General features: G+C 41.7%; 1 protein-coding gene across 1 annotated transcript in view; it reads right to left on the bottom strand.

The window, feature by feature from the left end:
* Positions 1-1464: 1464 nt before the first annotated feature.
* Positions 1465-24392, bottom strand: part of ift74 (intraflagellar transport 74) — a 243963-nt gene continuing 221035 nt past the window's right edge. Inside the window, exons 18-19 of the mRNA XM_072258230.1 lie at positions 4961-5021; positions 1465-2042 (exon numbers count right to left, since the gene is read on the bottom strand). Coding sequence (XP_072114331.1) covers positions 1921-2042; positions 4961-5021 — 183 coding nt within the window. The 3' untranslated portion in view covers positions 1465-1920. The remainder of the gene's footprint in view (positions 2043-4960; positions 5022-24392) is intronic.

Raw genomic sequence — 24392 nt, forward strand, 5'->3', positions numbered from 1 at the left:
TAAATATTCTGAGACCTTCTTCAATGTGGAAGACACCAGCAATCCGCCAGAAATTCCAGTGTGTCATGGGGCAGAAGTGATTGTCGTCGATTTACTAAGGAGAAGGTGCTTGGGAAGCTGAAAGGTCTGAAGGTAATTAAGTCATCTGGACCAGATGGTGTACACCACAGGGTTCTGAAAGAGGTAGCTGAAAAGATTGTGGAGGCATTAGTAATGACCTTTATGGAATCACTAAATTCTGGAATGTTTCCAGAGAACTGGGAAATGGCAAATGTCATTCCACTTGTTAAGAAGGGAAGGAGGTAGAAGAAATAAAATTATATACCAGTTACAAACAAGAGAAAATCTGCAGATGCTGGAAATCCGAGCAACACACACAAAATGCTAGAGGAACTCAGCAGGCCAGGCTGAGAAAGAGTACCGTCAGCGATTTGGGCCGAGACCCTTCGGCAGGACTGGCGAAGGTCAGATGGAGTCCTGATGAAGGGTCTCAGCCCAAAGCATCGACAGTTTACACTTTTACACAGATGCTCCCTGGCCTGACTTCTCTGTTGGTGAATTAGTAATTTCTGAATCATTTTCCATAGAGCACTTGAAGCTCCTGTGGGAGACTAAAGATTCAAGACATAACAGCGAAGGTAAGAATTTTTTTAATAATTGCTATGGCACTGCCAAAAGAAACTTATCATGGGTGACTGCTATACGTCAGAGGGGGCATCTAATCATAACATCAAGCAGCGGTGAAGTTACTAATTCATGCTGGCCTTCACCAAGCTTCAACAACTCCCTATCTGTCACTATCAATTATAAAATGGATGGAGTCACCTTTTGTTTTTTGCCTTCAAGTTCTGTATTTTGCTCCTATGAGGAGAAAAAGCAACTGATGTTGAACAGGTTAATGGGCTGACAGTGCCTTTGATAAGGGTAAGCATGATGGAATAGTAAAATATTGCGTAAAGAGGACAGAAACCATTGGTTGTGGCCGGACAGATGGGACTGAGGAAAGATGACTACAAGTGTACCTGCAAGATCAGATTTCCAAAGAAATAAAGTTCTGGAACAGACTGGAAAAAACAAGTAGCTAGAAACACTCACCTTTTCTGTTAAGATGGTTTGTGCCATTGAAATCACATGGTGCTACTTCAGTGGCAATCTGTAGTCACATTTGCGAGGTTTCAATGATCATGTTCTGACTTCACTCCACTTGTCCTTTTGCTCTACACGGAAAGCTAACTTACATGATTGGAGGCTTTACCTGGTGGAATTGAATCTGATTTATGAACTTCATCAGGAATCCCAGAAGCATAGTGGCTTAGAATAAAACCCCTTGCACACTTCAAGTTTACAGATACAATCAGAACTCCTCAGTTTCAAGCTCATGCAAATTGAAATGAAGTCCATAGGTTGAATAGTGGCAGAATGGATTATCCAAAGGATGTTGAATTCACACATCTTGATTTCCGTTTGATATATTTGTATTTAAAGTATCCCATTACAGAAATACAAACACAAACGTAGTTAAAAAGTTAATTTGAGCTAAAATACAAACACTTCACAACTTTCTCAATGAAAAAGCAATTTTCAAGAGTGTTCCAATTTTCTCCCACATCCCAAAGACTAAGTTATTTGGCTATTGTAAATTACTGCTCATGCTGTTTAATGAGAAAAGTAATGAAATTGGAGTTGACGGGCATGTGAGAGAATACAAGTTGCAAAGGTAAAGGGAAATAAGTATGTTCTATTTTCTAACAATAAACAAATATTCACAATAAACTGTATGCAGATACACTTCAAAATAAAAAAATGCATGAGAAAGGTTCAGTAAAGTGTGAGCCTATCCGCATATGAATATTTCACAGTTAAAGCAATAAACCAATTAAAACTATTTTCTTTGATATCCTTTCAGATCAACCAGGAAGCTTAGGTCATTTTTTTAGCATTCTGAAGGGCTTCTTGAAGTATTTTGTTGAACTCAGTAAGTTGTTTGGTAACATCCTTCATAATAGGTTGGTAATTACTCTCCATTCCCTTTGTAGCTATAACTGTTGAATAGAGTTAAGAAAAACAAACAGAGTAATTTCAAAAATATTGTTTTGCAGGTCAAAATAGATTAAATCTAAAGAACTATAAATGAAAGAAAGCAATGGAAATTTTGTCTGAGTGTGATGTTAACACTGGAAAAACCTGCAACGCTATGAAATAGCCAAGTGAAAACAAAACTTCTAAAGATCAATCCAGCAAATTTTATGCTGATTGGAAAAACTTGTCAGTCACTTGCTTAATCAAAGTGTTTCTTCCCATTTGCACCCAGTCTTTCTCTGACAGGCTAGTTCTCAGCTGATCAGTGTGGTGAAGCACAAATGGCTGGCTGTATGCACAATGGCTATGCTTGGAGATAGCATGCATATCAACTAGTATTTGAAAGCATCCAAAAACCATTGCTAAGTCTCATAAACAAATTAAACTCAGGCATATGTAAACTAAATGAATAAACATTTGAAGTTTTGTGTGCAGTTCTGGTCACTGCAAGAAGCAGTGTTTTAAAAGAGGGTGCATTAGAGATTTACCAGATAAATCTGTAGTCGGGTGCTTCCAGGATGCTGCATCGGCAAGTTTGCGGCGCTGGAAGCTCATGGCAGGGAGAGTTTTCTTCCTTCTACCATCTGCGTGAGATAATGGGACTTTCAAGAGACTTTGAGACTTTTATTTACCCTGCCCATGGTCTGTTCTCTATCAAATTACGGTATTGCTTGCACTGTTGTAACTATATGTTATAATCATGTGGTTTTTATCAGTTTTTCAGTCCTGGTCTGTCTTGTGTTTCTGTGATATCACACTGGAGGAACATTGTATCATTTCTTAATGCATGCATTACTAAATGACAATAAAAGAGGACTGCATGTCCTCATAATCTAATCTAATGTTACTTGGATTAGAGAGCATTAGCTATGAAGAAATATTGGACAAACTTGGATTGTTTTCTGTCAGAGGCTGAGGAGTGATCTAATAAAAGTTTATTATATCATGAGAGGCATACATACAGCATATGATTAGTCTTTTTCCCCCAAGTGTAAATATCAAACATTAGAGGGCACAGGTTTAAGGTGAGAGAGGGGGAAGTTTAAAGGAATTTTACCAGGCCAGTTTTATTGTATGCAGAGATGTCAACAGCTGGAACATGCAGCCCAGGGAAGAAATGGAAATAAGAACAATAGCGATGTTTAAGAGGCACTTAGGTAGGCAGGTAAACAGGCAGGGCATGGATGGAAGGCGATAATGTACAGGCAGTGCTGCAGTTTAATTTGCCATCACAGTTGGCACAGACACTGTGGGACAAAGGGTCTCTATTCTGTACTGTTCTTTCTGTACTCTGGACTACACTTTTGATATCAGTTTCTATCTGAAATGAGATGCTTTTATGACCTGTATATAATTGTACAATAACTTAAACAGTCATTATATTTTCCATTATGGCCATTATAATTATATCTGTCAAGCAGGGGAATGTGCACAATTCTGATTTGATGGAGATGGATGTAAGAGCATGGAGGAACATCTGGAAAACTTCTGAAGTGTCCGCTTCGCTGCCGCTGCTACTGTGTGGTAACCAGAATCTCGGAGCTGAAGGCCCCGAAATCCACGGTTTTGCTTGTTTCGGCGGCCGGGGCAAGGTCGAAGGCGCTCGGCAGAGGACGGCGCTCAGGAGGCTGTATCGGAGAGGCTGGATGGAAGCTTGAAGTTTTCGGATGGATGGACTCAGTGTCGGCTGTGGTCGGTTGCTTCCAAGGCATCGGCAAGTTGACGGTGCCTGGAGGTTTATGGCAGGGAGTTTCTCCCTTTTGCCGCCTGCAATCGGGGACTCGGGAGTTGATCGACTCGGGGACTTTTGAGACTTTATTTACCGTGCCCATGGTTTGTTCTTCATCAAATTATGGTATTGCTTTGCACTGCTGTAACTGTATGGTATAATTATGTGGTTCTGTCAGTGTTAGTCTTTGGTTTGTCCTGTTTTCTGTGATATCACTCCGGAGAAACATTGTATCATTTCTTAATGCATGTATGCATTTCTAAATGACAATAAAAAGAGGACTGAGTGTTCTCATAATCTAAAAAATAATGACACTTTTTGGCTAGTCAATTAGTTCTGGAGCAGAGGTTTATCATACTTCGGATGTAGTGCTGTCTGGTCCTGGAGACGTTTCCTATTTCCAGTGCATTTGGCCACCTAGAGTGAAATTATTTGGTTGGATTCTGCAATGAAGGGAATCTCAGGAGGCAGCTAACATGAATTTTTCAGTAAATTTTTGACGGGCTTCAGTCACTTGTTGGTGAGGTAGCGGAAGATTTAAAAAGAGCAGAGGCCTTTCAGGACATTTTTGCAAGCTTCTATCAAATGATCTGTTAGGCACATGGCAAAGGCCAATAAAAAGTTAGGTTTAATTGGTGCAGCCATTGTGTGAGAGAGGGTAGGCTTTGTCTCAAGAGGTTTAGGCAAGAAGAGGCAAAAGTTTTTGTTAAGTTTCTGGTAAATTAGTTTCAAAAGCAGCTTGACCCTACTCACTAACTAACAACTACTTGGAGCAATCAATGCATTGGTGACATGCTACCTATATAATCACAACATAAGGGAATAAGATTCAGAAAAAAGCAAATCTGTTCGAAAGATGGCATATTTGGTTCAGTTGGTTGGCATACTGAGCTGTTTCAATAGGCCATGAGTTATTTAATCCAAATGGCCATTTCTAACTGGTACTGAGGAGGTATCACCATTTTCATATTAAATTAAGGCTATATCAGCCAAATCAGATGTAAAAGATGCTATATCACTTTCTTCTTCATGGTCTGGACAAAATAGTACCTCAAACTTTTACAGTAGAAATGTTTCACTAATTTTATAAGACATATTGTTTAAATGCTTCTGTAAATTAAAAATAGGATTGATGCAAACTGTTAAGGATACATTCTTTCATAACGAAGTTATTCTGCTCATGGTGTTGCCATTTACGTTCCAGATTCATCAGCTGAAAAAAATAATAATTTTAATGAGTAAATATTGAGAACCACAGAGGCTCCAACAGTTGTTAAAAAAAGACTTTCAACATTTGAAACATTCCTGAAGAAGGGTCTTGGCCCAAAACATCGACTGTTTGTTCATTTCTAAGAATGCTGCCTGACCAGCTGAGTTCCTCTAGCATTTTGTGTGTTTTGCTTTCAGCAATTACAATGGAATCTAACAGATCTTAATTGATATCAGCTTAAATTGTATTAACTCGATTATTCCTGCATGGAAGTGTAAATACATTCTTCAGAAATTAAGTTTGTGGCAATTCTATAACTGATCAATTGCAAAGGTGCTCATACATGCACATGGATCTTGTTTCAGAATATCGAACAGTACAGCACAATAAAGACCCTTCAACCAACAATGTTGCACTGACCTATAACCTACTCTAAGATCAACCTAACCCTTCCCTCCCATGTAGCCCACCATTTTTCTTTCATCCATGTGGTAATCTAACAGTCTTCTAAATGTCCCTAACGTATCTGTCTCTATCACTATCTGGAGGTCAGTGACCAGTGATTTTCCACAGGGATCAGTTCTGCAACCCCTGCTCTTTGTGGAAGATGTGTTAAATACACTTACCACTTTCTGTACGAAAAAAATTACCCCTGACATCCCCCTTATATTTTCTTCTAGTCACCTTAACATTATGCCCCTTCGTATTAGCCAGTTTTACCCTGGGGGAAAAAATCCATTCGATTGATACCTCTTATCATCTTGTACAGCACTATTAAGTCACCTCTCATCCTTCTTTGCTCTACAGAGAAAAGCCCTAGCTCACTTAACCTATCATCATAAGACATACTCTCTAATTCAGGCAGCATCCTGGTAGATTGCTGCACTTGCTCTAAAGTTTCTACATCCTACCTATAAGGAGGAGTTCAGAACTGAACACAATACACTAAGTATGGTCTAACCTGAGCTTTAAAGAGCTGCAACGTTAACTTGCGGCTCTTGAACTTAATCTCCCAACGAATGAAGGTCAACACACCATATGACTTCTTAACCACCCCATCAACTAGTGTGGCAACTTTGAGGTTGTACGGATGTGGACCCCAGATCCCTCTGTTACTTATACTGCTACCCCGTATTCTGCCTTGAAGTTCAAACTTCTAAGGTGTATCACTTTGCGCTTTTCCAGATTGAACTCTATCTGTCACCTCTCAGCCCAGCTCTACATCCTGTCAATATCCCATTGTAGTCAATTTCTGATTAAAAAATGGCATTCCTTTATTCAAAATTTAGAACTGATGACAGGGGCCATGCTTTTCTCTTTGTGCACAAATAATAAAGTATGATTGTGGAACAAGTGCAAATTTTCAGAGTCCAGTTAATCAGCAACAGTACGACAGTCTTCTACATTATTCACAACACCTTCAACCTTTGTGTTATCTGCAAACTTGCTAACCCACCCTTCCACTTCCTTATTGAAGACATTTATAAAAATCACAAAGTGCAGGGGTTACAGAACAGATTCCTGTGGAAAACCACTGGTCGCTGACCTCCAGGCAGAATATGCTTCATCTATTACCACCTTCTGCTTTTTCTGGGCAAGCCAATTCTGAATACTCATAACCAAGTTTCCCTGGACCCAGTGCCCCTTGATTTTCTGAATGAGCCTACAGTGGAGATCCATGTCAAACGCTTTACTAAAATCCGTATACACTGTTGTGACTGTGAACAAAGTCACCAGAGAGACACTGAAGCCAGTGGATATAGGAGCCCTTATTCAGCAAAATGAGTGGCAGTTATCATATTCAAGACACTCTTGGAAGAAGACACCTACATGAATCAATATTTATATGTTAAAGACATTTTTATATGGTTAAGATAATAACAACAGGACAATAGTTCTATAGTTCCAATGTATCTATAATGCTTCCTTTGAAATACATATGATTTTCAAATACTTCCATCTTCCAACCAAACACCCAATATGAATGTTAATTCACACTGACCCTGGGCCGCATTCATGCATATGCAGACAACTGCTGTAAAATGGAGTATTTCTTTGCTTGCAAGCAACCGCAAAATGCAGCTGCAAGAAGTGCAATGTTCACAGCTGCATCTTCAATTCGATCTACAATCCATGTTCAGGTCTGAAGACTGGCTGCATTGAAATTAGTATTTGCTATATACTGTAACTCCAGAATATGCCCTAGCATACTACTCTACCTGCATGAATTTGTGTTGTCACTGCCTCAAAGAATTCAATCAGGCCTGCGAGGCATGTCTTACCCCTCCCTCACTAAGCCATACTGATGACCCTTCGGATTACGCTTCTCCAAATGCCTGTAAATTCTGTCTCTAAGAGTCCTCTCCAATCATTTGCCCACCACTGACATAAGATTCACTGGTCTCTAATTCCCAGGATTATCCCTATTTCTTTTCCTGAACAAAGGAATAACATTTGCCACCCTCCAGTCTTCTGGTACTACTCCTATGACTAATGAGGACACAAAGATCATTGCCAAAGAACACAGCAATCTCTTTCTTCACTTCCCGTAATAAACTTGGGTATATATCCTGTTTGACCTTGGGGACTTATCTACCCTAATGTTTTCCAAAAGTTCCAGTACATCCTCTTTCTTAACACTGATATGTTCCAGCATATCAACCAGTTTACACTGTCCTCCCATTTGTCAAGGTTCCCCTCAATGGTGAATACTGAAGCAAAATATTCATAAAGGACTTCACTTACTTCTTCCATCTTGAGGTACATGTTTCCTCTTCATTCCCTGATCTGTTCTACACTCACTCTAATTATCCTCCTGGGTTTTACTTAATTCTACTTGTCAAGGCCTTCTCAGGTCCCCTTCCAGCTCTCCTAAGCTTCTTCCTGGCTATCTTGTAACTCTTTAGAGCCCTCTCTGTACCTTGCTTCCTAAACCTTAAGTATATTTTCTTCTTCTAGTTGACTGGATGTTCCCCACATTCTTTTTAATAAGAACTGTTTCCCATGGCCATTTAAAATTGCATAGAAAACACACAGAATAGTACAGCAGTGGGCAGGCCATGTTGGCCCATGATGATGTGCTAATTTTAATGCCAATATATATTCAAATGTCAAAGTTCAAAGTAAATTTATTGTCAAACTACATATATGTCATCATATACTACTTTGAGATTCATTGCCATTCACAGGAAAAGAAGAAATGTAATAGAATCAACAAAAAATATAAACAAAGACTGGCGAACAACCAATGTGCAAATGAAGACAAACTCTGCAAATAATAACTAAATAATACACATGTAAAAAAAAAATACTGAGAATATGAGTTGTAGAGTCCTTGAAAGTGATTTCATAGGTTGTGGAATCAGTTCAGAGTTGAGGTGAGTGAAGTTATCCCCGCTGGTTCAGGAGTCTGATGTTTGTAGGGTATTAGCTGTTCCTGAAGCTGGTGGTGTGGGACATGAAGCTCCTGTATCTCCTTCCTGATGGTAGTAGTGAGAAGAAAGCTTTGCCTGACTGGTGGGGATCCCTCATGATGGATGTTTCTTTATTGTGGCAGCACTACCCGTGAATGTGCTCAATGATGGCGAGGACTTTTCCTGTGATGGACTACGCTGTATCTAATACTTTTCTGTAGACTTTTCCATTCATGGGCATTGGTGTTTCCATACCTGTCCATGATGCAACCAGTTAGTATATTCTCCACTGTATATTGATAGAAGTTTGTCAAAGTTTTAGATGACATGCTGACTCTATGCAAACTTTGAAAAAAGTAGAGATGTGGCCATGTCTTCTTTGCAGTGGCAATTAAGTGCTAGTCCTATGACATAGAAACATAGAAAATAGGTGCAAGAGTAGGCCATTCGGCCCTTCGAGCCTGCACTGCCATCCAGTATGATCATGGCTGATCATCCAACTCAGAACCCTGTACCTGCCTTCTCTCCATACCCCCTGATCCCTTTAGCCACAAGGGCCATATCTAACCCCCTCTTAAATATAGCCAATGAATTGGCCTCAACTGTTTCCTGTGGCAGAGAATTCCACAGATTCACCACTCTCTGTGTGAAGAAGTTTTTCCTGATCTCGGTCCTAAAAGGCTTCCTCTTTATCCTCAAACTGTGACCCCTCGTTCTGGACTTCCCCAACATCGGGAACAATCTTCCTGCATCTAGCCTGTCCAATCCCTTTAGAATTTTATACATTTCAATAAGATCCCCCCTCAATCTTCTAAATTCCAGAGAGTATAAGCCTCTACAAATCCTCTGAAATGATAATACCAAGAAATTTCGAGTTTCTGGCCCTCTCCACCTTCCGATGAGAATTGGCTCATGGACCCCGGGTTTCCTTCTTCTGTAGTCAATAATCAGTTCTTTGGTTTTGCTGATGTTGTATGAGAGATTAGTATGGCCCCATTCAGACAGATTGTTAATCTAACTTCTATATGCCAGTTTAAGACCACTAAATCCAAGCACCATCATGAGTTTGTCATTAAGCAAACACCATCATTTTTATCCTTTCCTGATTCCGCCATTTGATCTGGTGGACCGAGAACACCTTGGGCTACAGCGCCGTATCTAACTAAAAAGCTTTTGGAAAGTATTGGAGAAGATACCTGAGGATATGATATACGTGCATTTGGAAGGGCATGCCTGCTTAGAGACTGTCATTATTTCTTTGTGTGGGGCTGATAGTATAAACTTGATTTTTTTTTGTGGAGGTGACAAAAGTGCTTGATAAGTGTAACGTAGGGATATTGTCTCCAAGGACCTTGCAAAGGTATTTGATAAGATCCCTCAAGGTAGGTTAATTCAGAAGACGAAGATGCAGGGGACCCAGGATAAATTGCAAGTTTGGATTCGGAAATAGCTTGCATATTGAAGACAGGAAGTTAGGTCGAAAGGCTATTATTCTGGATAGAGTTCTGTGACTTGTGGAGTTCCATGATTATCGTTGTTGGAACTGCATATCTGCAAGTATGCAGATGACACCAAGATCAGTAGAGGTGTAGACAGTGTAATGGACTATCAAAGAACACAGTGAGATATAGATCAATTACAAATATGGGGAAGGAAGTGGCAGATAGAATTTAATACAGGCAAGCATGAGATGTTGCACTTTAGCAGGTTAAATGAAAAGAAGTAGTACATTGTTCATGGTAGAGCCCCTATAGCATTGAGGTAGACAAGGAACTTGTGCTCCAAGTCAATAATTCACTGAAGTAGCTGTGCAAGTGGATGAGGCAGTATATGGAATTTTGTCTTAATTGGTAGGAGTGTTGAATATAAGAGCAAATACATCATGCTTGAGCTACATAAAACCTCAGACAGACTACACTAGAGTACTGTGTGCCGTTCTGGTCAGTCCATTATAAGAAGTATGTGGAGGCTAAGAAAAGGAGGCATAATATATTTACTAAGATGCTGCCTGGATTACAGGGTATGAGCTATAAGGCAAAACTGGAAAGCTTGGTACCTAGAGTAACGGAAGCTGAAAGAAATATCTAACACTTTTTAAGATGATGATAAAGATGGTGTTATGAGCCCTGCTGGCCCTCGCACCAGAATTAGTTCATTGTTGTCTTATCTACGGTTGTTAAGCCTTTGTGCTTTCCATTTAATTATGCCATGTTTATTTTGATTGATATGAGTTTTCTGCATACCCTGGTTATTTAAAGCGGACTGCCAAATAGTGCTTATTGTGGGGTTTTTGTATTTCGAGAATGATTTGTCTCATGGTGTCACTCGGTTGAGCCACTGATGTTCTGCTGGAATTTCTATGAACAAACTCTTGTTTCTGTGGGTAGTAGTGGAATCAGGCAGTTTGGTGGAATTTAAAAGCCTTTTAGAAAGGTACATGATTTTACTTTACTGTATTGCCGCCAAACAATTGATACTAGAGCGTACAATCATCACAGCGATATTTGATTCTGCACTTCGTGCTCCCTGAAGTACAAATCAAAAGGAAATAGAGTAAAAATTTAAATTATAAATCATAAAAGAAAATAGAAAAGGGAAAGTAAGGTAGTGCAAAAAAACTGAGAGGCAAGTCCGGATATTTGGAGGGTATGGTCCAGATCCGGGTCAGGATCCGTTCAGCAGTCTTATCACAGTTGGAAAGAAGCTGTTCCCAAATCTGGCCGTACGAGTCTTCAAGCTCCTGAGCCTTCTCCCGGAGGGAAGAGGGACGAAAGGTGTGTTGGCTGGGTGGGTCGTGTCCTTGATTATCCTGGCAGCACTGCTCCGACAGCGTGCGGTGTAAAGTGAGTCCAAGGACGGAAGATTGGTTTGTGTGATGTGCTGGGCTGTGTTCACGATCTTCTGCAGCTTCTTCCGGTCTTGGACAGGACAACTTCCATACCAGGTTGTGATGCACCCTAGAAGAATGCTTTCTATGGTGCATCTATAAAAATTAGTGAGGGTTTTAGGGGACAGGCCAAATTTCTTTAGCTTTCTCAGGAAGTAAAGGCGCTAGTGGGCCTTCTTAGTAGTGGACTCTGCTTGGTTGGACCAAGTCAGGTCATTTGTGATATTGACCCCGAGGAACTTAAAGCCTTTGACCTGTTCCACTTGCGCACCACCAATGTAAATGGGGTCGTGCGGTCCGCTACTCCTTCTGAAGTCAACAACCAATTCCTTCGTCTTGCTGACGTTGAGGGATAGGTTATTGTCTTCGCACCATGCCACCAGGTTCTTAATTTCCCTTTAAGGGAATGGAGAGATATGGATGAGCAGGAAGACATTTAGTATAAATTGGCATTAAAATCAGCACTGCATCATGAGCCGAATGGCCCGTCCAGTGCTTTCCTGTTTTATGTTCTGTAGTATGATCTTAGCACTTCAGTTACTTGCTCTAAGTCCAAACATAAATTCTCTCCTTTATCCTTCAGTGAATCTACCTTCTCCTTAGATATCCTCCTTTTCTTAATACAAGTATAAAATGCCTTGATCATGCTTGCAAGGGCATTCCATGGCCCCTTTTGGCCTTTCTAATAGTCTTCTTGAGCACTTCCCCATTATCTTTAGTCTGACCAATCAGACTTTAGTTTCTTAAACCTTACTTAAGCTTGTTTTTTACCCTAAGTTTAGGATCTTCCAAGTCATCTAGGGTCCCTGTACTTACCATCCTTATATTTACTCTTTACTGGAAAAGACCAATCATGAACTCCGATCAACTGGTCCCATATGTCAGATGAGGATTTGTCTGATAGCAGCTGCTCCCAACTAAAATTTCTTAGTTCCTGTCTTATCCCATTATAACTTAACCTCCCTGCAAGATCTAATTTTATTCTAATCCATTAGAACCTTCAGACAAAACTATTTTAAAACTTAATGAATTGTGGTCACTATTCCAAAAATGTTCATTCACTATCAGATTTGTCACCTGGCCTGGCTCATTTCCTAAAATTGTCCAGTATGTTCTCTCTTTTAGTTGGAATCTCCACATACTGTTTGGAAGAACCCCTCTTGGATGCATTGAAGAAATTTGTCCCATCTAAGCTGTTAGGAGCTTAGCTGGGTGCGCTTCCCACAGATGTAGTCATCTGGGAAACTACAAGGTTCCCTGACCTCCCACATCTTGCAAGCAGAGCATTCCAATGACCTGACTGCCATTTTGTCTACAAAGTGAAAGATTATGGATTAATAGGAAAATAAAAACCTTATCTGCTCCTTACCTATTCTTCATCACTAAAACCTTTTGAGCCAAAGCCACAGAAATCCCACTCCTAGGTTGCCCCCTCTCATACTGGCTGCTTTAAAATGGCTACTCCACTTGATCTTGTCTTCCATTTATTGGCGAAGTGCGATACACTGAGCCAATCAGAAACACAGCTTGCACCAATGGCTTCTTTATCCTACTCTCTGTCCTGCTCAGTTTCTCCTCCTGATATTCACACATACTGGCAATCATTTCTTATTTTAAAATAACTTATTAGTATTTTGTGTGAAGCTATGGTTGCCATATTATGGAAAGGATCTGATTAAACTAGAAAGGATGCAAAAAAGATTCATGAAGACCTTCCCTTGACTGGAAGTTTGGGTTATCAGGAGAAACTGAAGAGGCTGGAATTATTTCCCAGAAGCAAAAGAGACTGAAGGGTGACCTTATAAAGTCATGAGGTGCAGAGATAAGGTGGATAATCACTGTCATTTACAGTATCCTAGGTAATGGAGTCTAGAACTAGAGTAGACAGGTGAAAGGGGAATGTTTTAAAGGGGATCTGAGCAGAATGTTTTCCCACAAAAAGGGTAGTAGGTGCATGGGAAATGCTGTCAGAGGAAGTGGCATATGTGAGTACAAGAATGGAGTTATACAGCACAGAAACAGGCTCTTCAGCTGAATTTTCCACGCTGACCAAGTTGTTTACTTGTGCTAGTTCCAGTTCCCCACATATAGCCCAAATTCCTCAAAATTCTTTCTATGCATGTAACTGTCTAAATGCCTTTTCAAAATTGTAATTACAAGTGTCCCCCGCTTTTCGAACGTTCGCTTTACGAAACCTCACCGTTACGAAAGAGCTACATTAGTACCCTGTTTTCGCTAACAGAAGGTGTTTTCACTGTTATGAAAAAAAAGCAGCACGCGGGGAAAATCAGCGCACGAAAAAAGGCTGCGCGTGCCCCGAGCAGCCGCTCTCCCCCGGATTCGGAACTGCAATCTAGCCAGCATTGCTTAAATAAGTGCCTGTGAGCAGCCGTTTGCAAGATGAGTTCTAGGGTATCGGAAAAGCCTAAAAGAGCTTGTAAGGGTGTTACACTTAGCGTAAAACTAGACATAATTAAGCGTTTCGATCGTGGTGAACAAAGCAAGGACAAAGTGAGTTTGGCTCATGGAAGCTGACGAAGATGATGTTGAAGAGGTTTTGGCATCTCATGACCAAGAACTGATAGATGAAGAGCTGATGCAATTGGAAGAGGAAAGGATAACAATCGAAACCGAATGTAGTAGCAAATGGACAGAAAGTGAAGTCGTCCAGGAATGTGAGATTTTCGCTGCAATGACAAAGTAGGACTTTAATTTTGAGAGGGTATGTAGGTTTAGGGGATATTTGCAGGATGGTTTGAGTCCTTACAAAGAACTGTATGATAGAAAAATGCGCAAGGCTCAGCAGTCATGCAAGCCTTCCACATCAGCCACAGCAGACGATGAACCTCGACCTTCGACATTGAGGCAGGCAGTCATAGGATAAGATGAGCTGCCTGCTCTAATGGAAACAGACGACGAGATGCCACCCCAGTGTCCAACCTCCCCGTGATTCGCGGAGAATACAGTGGTAGCCGGGAACCACACAGCACATTTTTAAGAAAAAAGCCGAAATAAACATGCTAATTAATTAGGTGCCACCCGACACGTAATTGTCGGCTCAGATCAGAGACGACGCAATTGGAAATCGGCACTGATCTGGGCCGACAATTACGTGCCGGGCGGCACCTAATTAATTAGCATGTTTATTTCGACTTTTTTCTTAAAGATGTGCTGTGTGCCTCCCGGCCACCGCTGCAACCCTGCATGCTTCGCGGTTTGGTATCATTCGGCGGCCTGGGGGGTGGAGGCCACTGCACCAGCCAAACTCTGACAACTCAGCCTAACACACCACCATCAGTGTGCTCAGCGCTGTCTTCCCGATTCCCGTAAGTGATAGTACACTGTAATACATTATTTCTACTTTATACAGGCTGTGTATTTTTACGTGTTATTTGGTATGATTTGGCAGCTTCATAGCTTAAAGGTTACTGGAGAGCGCTTGCGCCGTGTTTTTGCCAACAGCGCTTGCGTGAGATTTTCTGCCGAAGGCGCTTGCGTGAAATTTTCGCTAGGGAGAACAGTGCAGTAATGATTGTGGAAAAGTATTTCTACTTTATATAGGCTGTGTATTTATCATATCATTACTGCTTTTACTATATGTTACTGTTATTTTAGGTTTTATGTGTTATTTGGCATGATTTGGTAGGTTATTTTTGGGTCTGCGAACGCTCACAAATTTTTCCCATATAAATGGTAATTGCTTCTTCGCTTTACGGCATTTGGCTTACGAACCATTTCATAGGAACGCTCTACCTTCGGTTGGCAGGGGAATCCTGTACAGAGGCATGCAAAAGTTAGGGCAGCCCGGTCAAAATCTCTGTTACTGTGAATAGCGAAGCGAGTAAAAGATGAACTGATTTCCAAAAGCCATGAGGTTAAAAATGACACATTTCTTTAATATTTTAAGCAAGATTACTTTTTTATTTCCATCTTTTACAGTTTCAAAATAACAAAAAAAGGAAAAGGGTCCAAAGCAAAAGTTTGGGCACCCTGCATGGTCAGTACTTGGTAACACCAAGTAGCACAGCTTGTAAATGCTTTCTGTAGCCAGCTAAGACTCTTTCAATTCTTGTTTAGGGGATTTTCACCCATTCTTCCTTGCAATAGTCTTCTAGTTCTATGAGATTTTTGGGCCGTCTTGCATGCACTACTCTTTTGAGGTCTATCCACAGATTTTCGATGATGTTTAGGTCGGGGGACTGTGAGGGCCATGGCAAAACCTTCAGTTTGCCCCTCTTGAGGTAGTCCATTGTGGATTTTGAGGTGTGTTTAGGATCATTATCCTGTTGTAGAAGCCATCCTCTTTTTTACAGATGGTGTGATGTTTGCTTCCAGAATTTGCTGGTATTTAATTGAATTCATTCTTCTCTCTACCAGTGAAATGTTCCCTGTGCCACTGTCTGCAACACAAGCCCAAAGCATGATCGATCCACCCCCGTGCTTAACGGTTGGAGAGGTGTTCTTTTCATGAAATTCTGCACCCTTTTTTCTCCAAACATACTTTTGCTCATTGCAGCCAAAAAGTTCTATTTTAACTTCATCAGTCCACAGGACTTGTTTCCAAAATGCATCAGGCTTGTTTAGATGTTCCTTTGCAAACTTTTGATGCTGAATTTTGTGGTGAGGATGCAGGAAAGGTTTTCTTCTGATGACTCTTCCATGAAGGTCATATTTGTGCAGGTGTCGCCGCCACTCGAGAAGAAGAAGAAAGCCCTTAACTCCAAGTGGAGTCATCGGGACGCCGTCATGACAGCATTTTTTTTAGCAGGCTTTCTTATTTTTACGAGGTCAAGTTGCTAGCTCGACGCTCAACCCAGCACAGATGGAAAGCGTGCAAGGGAGCCGGCTGGATTTGAAGTTGGGAGCCTTCGCTCCAAAGTCTGGCGCTGATGCCACTACGTCACCAGCCGACTGGCTACCACCACTCCAGAGTCTGCTAAATCTTCCTGAAGGTCTTTTGCAGTCAAACGGGGGTTTTGATTTGTCTTTCTAGCAATCCTACGAGCAGTTCTCTCGGAAAGTTTTCTTGGTTTTCCAGACCTCAACTTGACCACCACCGTTCCTGTTAACTGCTATTTCTTAATTACGTAACGAACTGAGGAAACGGCTACCTGAAAATGCTTTGCTACCTTCTTAGCCTTCTCCTGCTTTGTGGGCATCATTTATTTTAATTTTCAGAGTGCTAGGCAGCAGCTTAGAGGAGCCCATGGCGGCTGATTGTTGAGACAAGGTTTGAGGGGTCAGGGTATTTATAAAGCTTTGAAATTTGTATCGCCTGGCCTTTCCTAACGATGATTGTAAACAAGCCGTAGCCCTAACAAGCTAATTAAGGTCTGAGACCTTGGTAAAAGTTATCTGAGAGCTCAAATCTCTTGGGGTGCCCAAACCTTTGCATGGTGCTCCTTTCCTTTTTTTCACTCTAAAATTGTACAAAACAAAAATAGTACACTAATCTTGCTTAAAAATGTTGAAAAGTATGTTTCATCATTAACTTTATGACTTCTGGAGATCAGTTCATCTTCTACTAACTTAACTATTCACAGTAACAGAAATTTTGACCAGGGGTGCCCAAACTTTTGCATGCTACTGTATATCAACCTCTACCAGGTCATTCTACATATCCACCACCCTCTCAGATCCTCTCAAGTTAAACATATGCAGTCTCATCTCCCCTACCCAGGGAAAAGTACTGCAATCATTCACCTTATCTATGCCTTCAGGATTTTATAAATCTTTGTAAGGTCACCCTTCAGCCTCCTATGAGCCAGGGGGATAAAAGATCATAGCCTATCCAGACTCTCATTATAGCTCAGGCCCTGCAGACCAAGCAACGTCCTTGTGAATCTTTTCAGTGACTTTTCCAGCTTAATGGGAAAGATGGATCTTTCCTATACCCAGGTGACCAGAAGTGTACAAGTATTCAAAAGTACATTCTCACTAACATTTTGTACAACTGTAAAATGTCCCAACCCTTGTTCTCTTTGTGGACTTTAGCAAAGTTAAGTCAGGCACAGACTCATCCTCATTAAAGAGGCTGTGGTGGAAAGGGTGAGCAACTTCAAGTTCAAACCAAATCAAATCAAGTTTAGCTATCATTCAACCACAAATGGATACAGCCGAACGAAACAGTGCTCCTCTGGAGCCAAAGTGCAAAACATTCACAGCACATTCAAAATAGTGATCAAAAAAACATAGTTATGCAAAAAAACACATAAATAGCCCAAGACCCTGAGTGCAATCTCCTGCAACTTGATGGTACAGTTCCCAGCATTGCAATCCAGCCTGTCATTCCACCGATCGAACACTGGAGGGCAGCACTTACAGGAGAGGCCAGCCCCCAACTGAGTACAGATGAAATGACGCACCGCCTCTGGTTCCTCCTCTCCTGGACTGCAGCAGCAGGCAATTCTCAGCCTGAGGCCTAGTTCTCGCTACAACTGAGACTATTCCCCACCATCTGTCGTGCCATTAAACAAGGGAAATAGGCCTATGGCATCTTACATTATTAATGTCTAACAGGGTTTTGCAATTGCAAGAGAAACATCCAAGACACTGCATGCTGCCATTTCGCACCAACTCCGATGCCTTCGAGTACACCGGCCAGCTACTCTGATCAACAAGCAGCTCACTGATGTACCTGCAGTTCTTGGAGTCCAGTGTTGTCTCGCAATCATAAAGAACACATTTAACAAAGAGAAAACCACCTTTAGTTGACCTCCGAGAGGCCACTGCATCAAAATGCACTGCCACCTTATTGGAAGTTCCTGGATGCCAACATCTTGGAGACTCTATCTGGCGCTTAACATATAACTGCAACCATGAAGAAGTCATATCAGCTTCTCTAGATGTGGTCTCCACTTTCAGGGAACTATGCACCTGTACCCCTAGGTCCCTCTGCTTTACAACCCTTTCCATGGCCCTAGTATTTACTGTGTAAGTTTAACCCTGATTCAACTTAGCAAAGCACAGCACCTTACACTGTCTAAAAAATTCTGTTTGCCATTCTCTGACCATTTTCCAGGTAGCTTGAGATTCCCTCGTGACTTTGGATAATCTTCTTCAGGATATTAACAATCTTGATGTCGTCCGCAAACTTACCATCCATATTAACAATATCATTCAAATTGTTTATAAAGCTAACAAACGAATGTGACAAAGTGCTTCATTATTTATTTATTTAAAGATACAATGCGGAACAGGCTCTTGTGGTCCAATGAGTCCTACCACCCAGCATAGAGTAATAGAATCACAGAAAAGTACAACACGGGAACTGGCCCTTTTTGCTCATCTAGTCTGTACTGAGCCATTTAAACTGCTTACTCCCATCCATGTGCCTGTCCCAACTTCTCCTAAATGTTGAAATTAAGCTTGCGTGCACCACTTGCACTGGCACACCTTCCCACCCTCTGACTGAAAGTTTTCCCTCATGTTCCCCTTAAACTTTCACCTTTCACCCTTAACCCATGCCCTTTAGCCATAGTTCCACCCAACTTCAAGGTAAATGTAAGCAGACTTTTTCCACTATCTACATCCCTCATAATTCTGTATGCCTCTATCAAATCTCTCAATCTTCCACGTTTGAAGATTCAATCTTTCCATATAACTCAGGTCCTACAGGCCTGGCAACATCCTTGTAAATTTTCTTTGTACTCTTTCAACCTTATTTACAGGTTTCCCCCGCCATCCGAAGGTACAGCGTTCCTATGAAACCCTTTGTAAGCCGGAATGTCGTAAAGTGAAGAAGCAATTACCATTTATTTATATGGGAAAATTTTGTGAGCGTTCGCAGACCCAAAAATAACCTACCAAATCATGCCAAATAACACATAAAACCTAAAACAACAGTAACATATAGTAAAAGCAGGAATGATATGATAAATACACAGTCTATATAAAGTAGAAATACTTTTCCACAATCATTGCTGCACTGTTCTCCGTACAGAAAATCTCACGCAATCGCCATCGGCAGAAAATCTCACGCAAACGCTGTTGGCAAAAACACGGCGCAAGTGCTCTCCAGTAACCTTTAAGCTATGAAGCTGCCAAATCATACCAAACAACACGTAAAAATACACAGCCTATATAAAGTAGATATAATGTATGTACAGTGTAGTGTCACTTACCGGAATTGGTTCAGCGCCGAGCACACTGATGGTGTCTTAGACTGAGTCGTCGCAGGTTGGGTGGTGCAGTGGCCCCCACCCTCCAGGCCGCCGAACGATACACTACCGTGAAGCATGCAGGGGTGCAGCGGTAGCCGGGAGGCACACAGCACATCTTTAAGAAAAAAGCCGAAATAAACATGCTAATTAATTAGGTGCCGCCCGGCACATAATTGTCGGCCTAGATCAGTGCCGATTTCCGATTGTGTCGTCTCTGATCTGGGCCGACAATTACGTGTCGGGTGGCACCTAATTAATTAGCATGTTTATTTCGGCTTTTTTCTTAAAGATGTGCTGTGTGCCTCCCGGCTACCGCCGCATTCTCCGCGAATCGGTATCTGTCCGTGGCCTGGGGGTTGGGGTGGTGGGACACTGGGGTGTCATCTCGTCATCATCTGTTTCCATTAGGGCAGGCAGCTCACCTTCTATCTCCACCTGCCTCGATGTCAAAGGTCGAGGTTCGTCGTCTGCTGTGGCTGATATGGAAGGCTTGCTTGACTGCTGAGCCGTGCGCATTTTTCTATCACACAGTTCTTTGTAAGGACTCAAACCATCTTGCAAATATCCCCTAAACCTACGTACCCTTTCAAAATTAAAGTTGTACTTTATCATTGCAGCGACAATCTCACGCAGTTGCTTCACGTTCAGTTCTCTATTGCATTCGGTTTCGATTGTTATCCTTTTTTCTTCCAATTGCATCAGCTCTTCATCTATCAGATCTTGGTCATGGGATGCAAAAACCTCTTCAACATCATCTTCATCAACTTCCATGAGCCAAACTCACTTTGTCCTTGCTTCGCTCACGATCAAAATGCTAATTATGTCTAGTTTTACGCTAAGTGTAACACCCTTACAAGCTCTTTTAGGCTTTTCTGATACCATAGAACTCATCTTGCAAACAGCTGCTCACAGGCACGTGTTTAAGCAATGCCGGTGAGAATGCAGCTCCGAATCTGGGGAGAGCGGCTGCTCGGGGTGCGCGCTGCCTTTTATCGCGCACTGATTTTTCGTGTGCTGCTTTTTTTTCGTAACAGTGAAAACACCTTCTGAAAGCGAAAACAGGGTCTTTCGTAAAAGTGAGGTTTCGTAAAGTGAACATTCGAAAAGCGGGGGACACCTGTACATCTTTCCTCTAGGTAAGTGAACAAAACTGCACACAATACTCCAGACTGGGCCTCACCAATATCTTAAACAACCGCAACATAACATCCCACCTGGAGGCCAATGTGCCGAAAGCTTTCTTTATAACACTATCAACCTGTGATGCCAACTTTCAATGAATTATGGACCTGTATTCCCAGATCCCTTTGTTCTATCACACTCTTCAGTACCCTACCATTCACTGTGTAAGACCTATCCTGGTTGCTCCTGCCAAAGTGCAACACCTTGCACTTATCTGCATTAAATTCCATCTGCCATTTCTCAGTCCGTTCCCCCAGCTAGTCCAGATCCCACTGCAAGACATGGTAGTCTTCCTCACTGTCTACTGCACCACCAATCTTGGTGTCATCTGCAAATTTGCTGATCCAGTTAACCACATTATCATCCAGATAATTGATACAGATAACAAACAACAAAGGACCCAGCACCGATCCCTGCAGCACACCACTAGTCACAGGCCTCCAGTCAGAGAGGCAACCCTCTACTACCACTTTCTGACTTCTCCCACAAAGCAATTGTCTAATTCAATTTACTACCTCATCTTGAATGCCGAGTGACTGAAACTTCTTGACCAAATTCACATGTAGGACCATGTCAAATGCCTTGCTGAAGTCCATGTAGACAACATCCATTGCCTTGCTTTCATCAAGTTTCCTGGTAACTTCCTCAAAAAACTCTATAAGATTGGATAGACATGACCTACCACACACACAGCCATGTTGACTACCCCTAATCAGTCCATGTCTATCTAAATACTCATATATTATGGTCCTTTAGAATACCTTCCAATAGCTGTCCCACTGCTGATGTCTGGCTCACCGGCCTAAAATTCACTGGTTTATTTTTTGAGCCTTTCTTAAACAGCAGAAAAACATTGGCTATCCTCCAGTCCTCCGGCACCTCACCTGTCGCTAAACGGTGATCTAAATATCTCTGCTGAGGGCTTGACAATTTCTGCACTTGACTCCTGCAGAGTCCGAGGGAACACCTTGTCAGTTCCTAAGGATTTACCAACCCTAAATTGTCTTGAAAATTCCAGCACCTCCTCCTCTGTAATCTGTATAGAGTCCATGAAGTTGATGCCGTTTTGCCTTACTTCTATAGACTCTGTGTCTGTGTCCTGAGTCAATACAGATGTGAAAAATGCATGCAAGATCTCCCCCATCTCTTTTGGCTTCACACATGGATTAACATTTTGATATCCAGAGGACCAATTCTGTCCCTGACAATCCTTTTGCTTTTATCTATGGAATCCCTTAGGATCCATTGTCTGCTAAGGCAACCTCATACCTTCTTTTAACTTCCTGATTTCTTTCTGAAGTGTTTTCTTGTAGTTCCTATACTCCATAAGTACCTTATTTAGAAATATAGAAAATAGGTGCAGGAGTAGGCCATTCGGCCCTTTGAGCCTGTACCGCCATTCAGTACGATCATGGCTGATCATCCAACTCAGAACCCTGTACCTGCCTTCTCTCCATACCCCCTGATCCCTTTAGCCACAAGGGCCATATCTAACGCCCTCTTAAATATAGTCAATGAACTGGCCTCAACTGTTTCCTGTGGTAGAGAATTCCACAGATTCATCACTCCCTGTGTGAAGAAGTTTTTCCTCATCTCAGTCCTAAAAGGCTTCCCCTTTATCCTCAAACTATGACCCCTCATTCTGGACTTCCCCAACATCGGGAACAATCTTCCTTTATCTAGCCTGTCCAATCTCTTAGAATTTTATACGTTTCAATAAGATCCCCCCTCAATCTTCTAAATTCCAGAGAGTATAAGCCTAGCCAATCCAGCCTTTCATCATATGAAAGTCCTGACATACCAGGAATCAATCTGGTGTACTCCCTGTATGGCAAGAATGTCTTTCCTCAGATTAGGGGACCAACACTGCACACAATACTCTAGGTGTGGTCTCACCAAGGCCTTGTACAACTGCAGTAGTACCTCCCTGCTCCTGTACTCGAATCCTCTTGCTATGAATGCCAGCATATTTGTTCCTACCTGCCTTTACCTGCAATACACCTCTTCTTTCTTCTCCCCAAATCTAACCCTATCATGCATAATCCTAATTTATGAACAGTTCATAGCTTCAGTGATGAAAAGACTTTATAGTTTCAAAAATGTCCATTAGACCATAGGACCATAAGACATAGGAGCAGAATTAGGCCATTTGGCCCATTGAGTCTGCTCTGCCAGTCAATCATGGCTGAGCCCTCTCAACCCCACTCTTAACACTGCCCACTTACTTAATGGCTACTTCCAAAAAGGCCACTCCTCCTAAATCTAACTTTTTTCTTATTGGCCTTTGCCAACTGGCTAATAAATGGCGAGGATCGAAGCAACGGGAAAGTCCCAAAAGGCCCAACTCACATTTTAAATCTCACACTGGCTTTCCAAAATATGTAACTGTTCATGAAAATGAAGTCCGCTGAAAAGTCCTGGAAGATCCTGCTTACTTTTAAAATCTCATGCTTCATCACTAAAACATGTGATTTGTCATGATGACTAAAGCCTGATGAACATCATTGAGTTATACAGCATGGTGGTTATTGGAGAGTATAGTTATCTTCCACAAGATAGGGGAATCCGTAACTAGAGGGCAAAAATTTATGTTGCGTGGGGACCTGACTGTGCTACATTTACAGTACATGCAGAGGGTGAAGGACACGGTTGGGTAGTTAGATATATCCATTAATGAGCAATTGTACAGGTGTGCCTCATAGAGTGGCCACTTAATGAACAATTCTCTGTGTGAAAAAGTTTCCTCCAGGCTGCTGTTAAATCTTTCTTCCTCACCTTAAATCTACGCCTTTTAGTTCTTGATTCCCAGCCCAGGGAAAAAAGACTGAGTCATACACCCTATACATGCACATCGTGATTCTACATACCTCTCAAAGTCACCCTCAGTATCATATGTTCCAAGGAACAAAGTATTAGCCTCAAACAACAGGAATTCTGCAGATGCTGGAAATTCAAGCAACACACATCAAAGTTGCTGGTGAACGCAGCAGGCCAGGCAGCACCTCTTCCTAGAGATGCTGCCTGGCCTGCTGCGTTCACCAGCAACTTTGATGTGTGTTGCAAAGTATTAGCCTGCTCAACTTCCCTTTAGAGTCCTTGCAGCATCCTCAAACTTTTTCTGTACTCTTTCCAGCTTAATGTCATATGTTTATTTGGTATGGTGGCTTCTACTTCCTTGTTCAAGTTATTTATAAAAATCACAAAGAGCAGAGGTCCCAGAACTGACCTCTGTGGAACCCCACCGGTCACCAAACTCCAGGTAGAATATGCTCCATCTACAACCACCCTCTGCTTTCTATAGGCAAGCCAATTCTGTACCGCACAGTCAAATTTCCCTGGATCCCATGCCTCCTGGCTTTCTGAATGAGTTTATCATGGAAACCTTATCAAATGTCCTACCAAAAATCCATATACACCACATCCACTACTCTACCTTCATCAATGTGCTTTATCACATCATCAAAGAATTTAATCAGGCCCAAGAGGCATGACCTTCCCCTTACAAAGCCATGAAGACCAACCCTAATTAGACTATACTTTTCCAAATGCCCTAAATCCTGTCTCTGCGAATCTCTTCCAATAATTTGTTCACAACTGAAGTAAGACTCACTGGTCTATAATTCTCAGTGTTATCCATACTTTCTTTCTTGAACAAAAGAACAACATTTGAAAAATGTGGTTGAACTGGAAAGAGTGGAGAAAACATTTACGGAAATGTTGCCAAGACTAG

The sequence above is a fragment of the Mobula birostris genome, chromosome 5 (genome assembly GCF_030028105.1).
Source record: "Mobula birostris isolate sMobBir1 chromosome 5, sMobBir1.hap1, whole genome shotgun sequence".
NCBI lineage: Eukaryota > Metazoa > Chordata > Chondrichthyes > Myliobatiformes > Myliobatidae > Mobula > Mobula birostris.